This window comes from Rhagoletis pomonella, unplaced genomic scaffold, assembly GCF_013731165.1.
Source record: "Rhagoletis pomonella isolate Grant_MI unplaced genomic scaffold, Rhpom_1.0 Rhpom_scaffold_00004, whole genome shotgun sequence".
Taxonomy (NCBI): Eukaryota; Metazoa; Arthropoda; class Insecta; order Diptera; family Tephritidae; genus Rhagoletis; species Rhagoletis pomonella.
The window spans coordinates 65362728-65363654 of NW_023458558.1; the positions used below are offsets into that span (position 1 = coordinate 65362728).

General features: G+C 34.3%; 1 protein-coding gene across 1 annotated transcript in view; it reads right to left on the bottom strand.

Moving 5' to 3' along the window:
- LOC118737981 (metallothionein-1-like) overlaps positions 1-706 on the bottom strand; it is a 1736-nt gene extending 1030 nt beyond the window's left edge. Inside the window, exon 1 of the mRNA XM_036468829.1 lies at positions 245-706. Coding sequence (XP_036324722.1) covers positions 245-266 — 22 coding nt within the window. The 5' untranslated portion in view covers positions 267-706. The remainder of the gene's footprint in view (positions 1-244) is intronic.
- Between the last annotated feature and the right edge of the window lie 221 nt (positions 707-927).

A 927-nucleotide genomic window follows, 5' to 3' on the forward strand; every position in this document is an offset into this window, starting at 1 on the left:
TTTTTTTTTTTTTTTTGTATGTATGTTACCACGTCAACCGATTTCGATAATACTTTTTGCATCGGAAAGGTAGTGTCTCAGAGGTGATCCCATACTAATCTGGTTAAGATCCGATCAGCGGAACATGAGATATATATATATATTTTTTTTTTATATGGGAGTTGAAGTCGGTTTTTTTTTGCTAAAAATTACTTGTTTTGTATAGAAACACTGATATGTATGCATTTGAGTGTAAGTTACTTACCGCTTCCACATGGACAAGGCATTTTATGGTTTATTTTTAAGTTCTTACACTTAATTTGAGCGCTACAACTGCAAGAGTTGACTATTGTTGTTGTTAACACGAGTCACTGGTTATATAGTGAAAAAAGCTGTATTAGCAATTACAACGGAGTTCCGATTTACGGCCCAAATATGTGCACATATGAACATACATACATGCATACAAGCGTATTTTGTTGGTGTAGTGCGCAAACAATGCATTCATCAAAAGTGATCCCGAAAGTTCTGTAGTGCGGTGTGCCACTTATTTGCAAAACGTTTTTCACACGGCTTGACCCTAAAAGTGTTCTCTTTACTTTCATGCGTGCATACAAAAATACATACATATGTATGTATGTACCCTGCAGTAAATCGCGCTAATTCAGAGCTAGCGCAGAACTAGTTCTTTAAGAGGCGGAAATTGCCACCTCTGCAGAACTTTCGGACTAGTTCTGAACTGGTTCCATTTTCGACAATTCTGGGACAAAAAGTTTTTTATGAGGAAAAATTTTAAAACTAGATTACTGGATATTTTTTTCTTTTCTGAGCTGTTTCCATTTTGGACAGATCTGCGACAGTGCGGTTTTTATTAAAACATTTTAATTATTCGATTTTTTGAAATTTTTTCATTTTTTCTGTTCATTTACAGATTTCGTTTTATTAAAA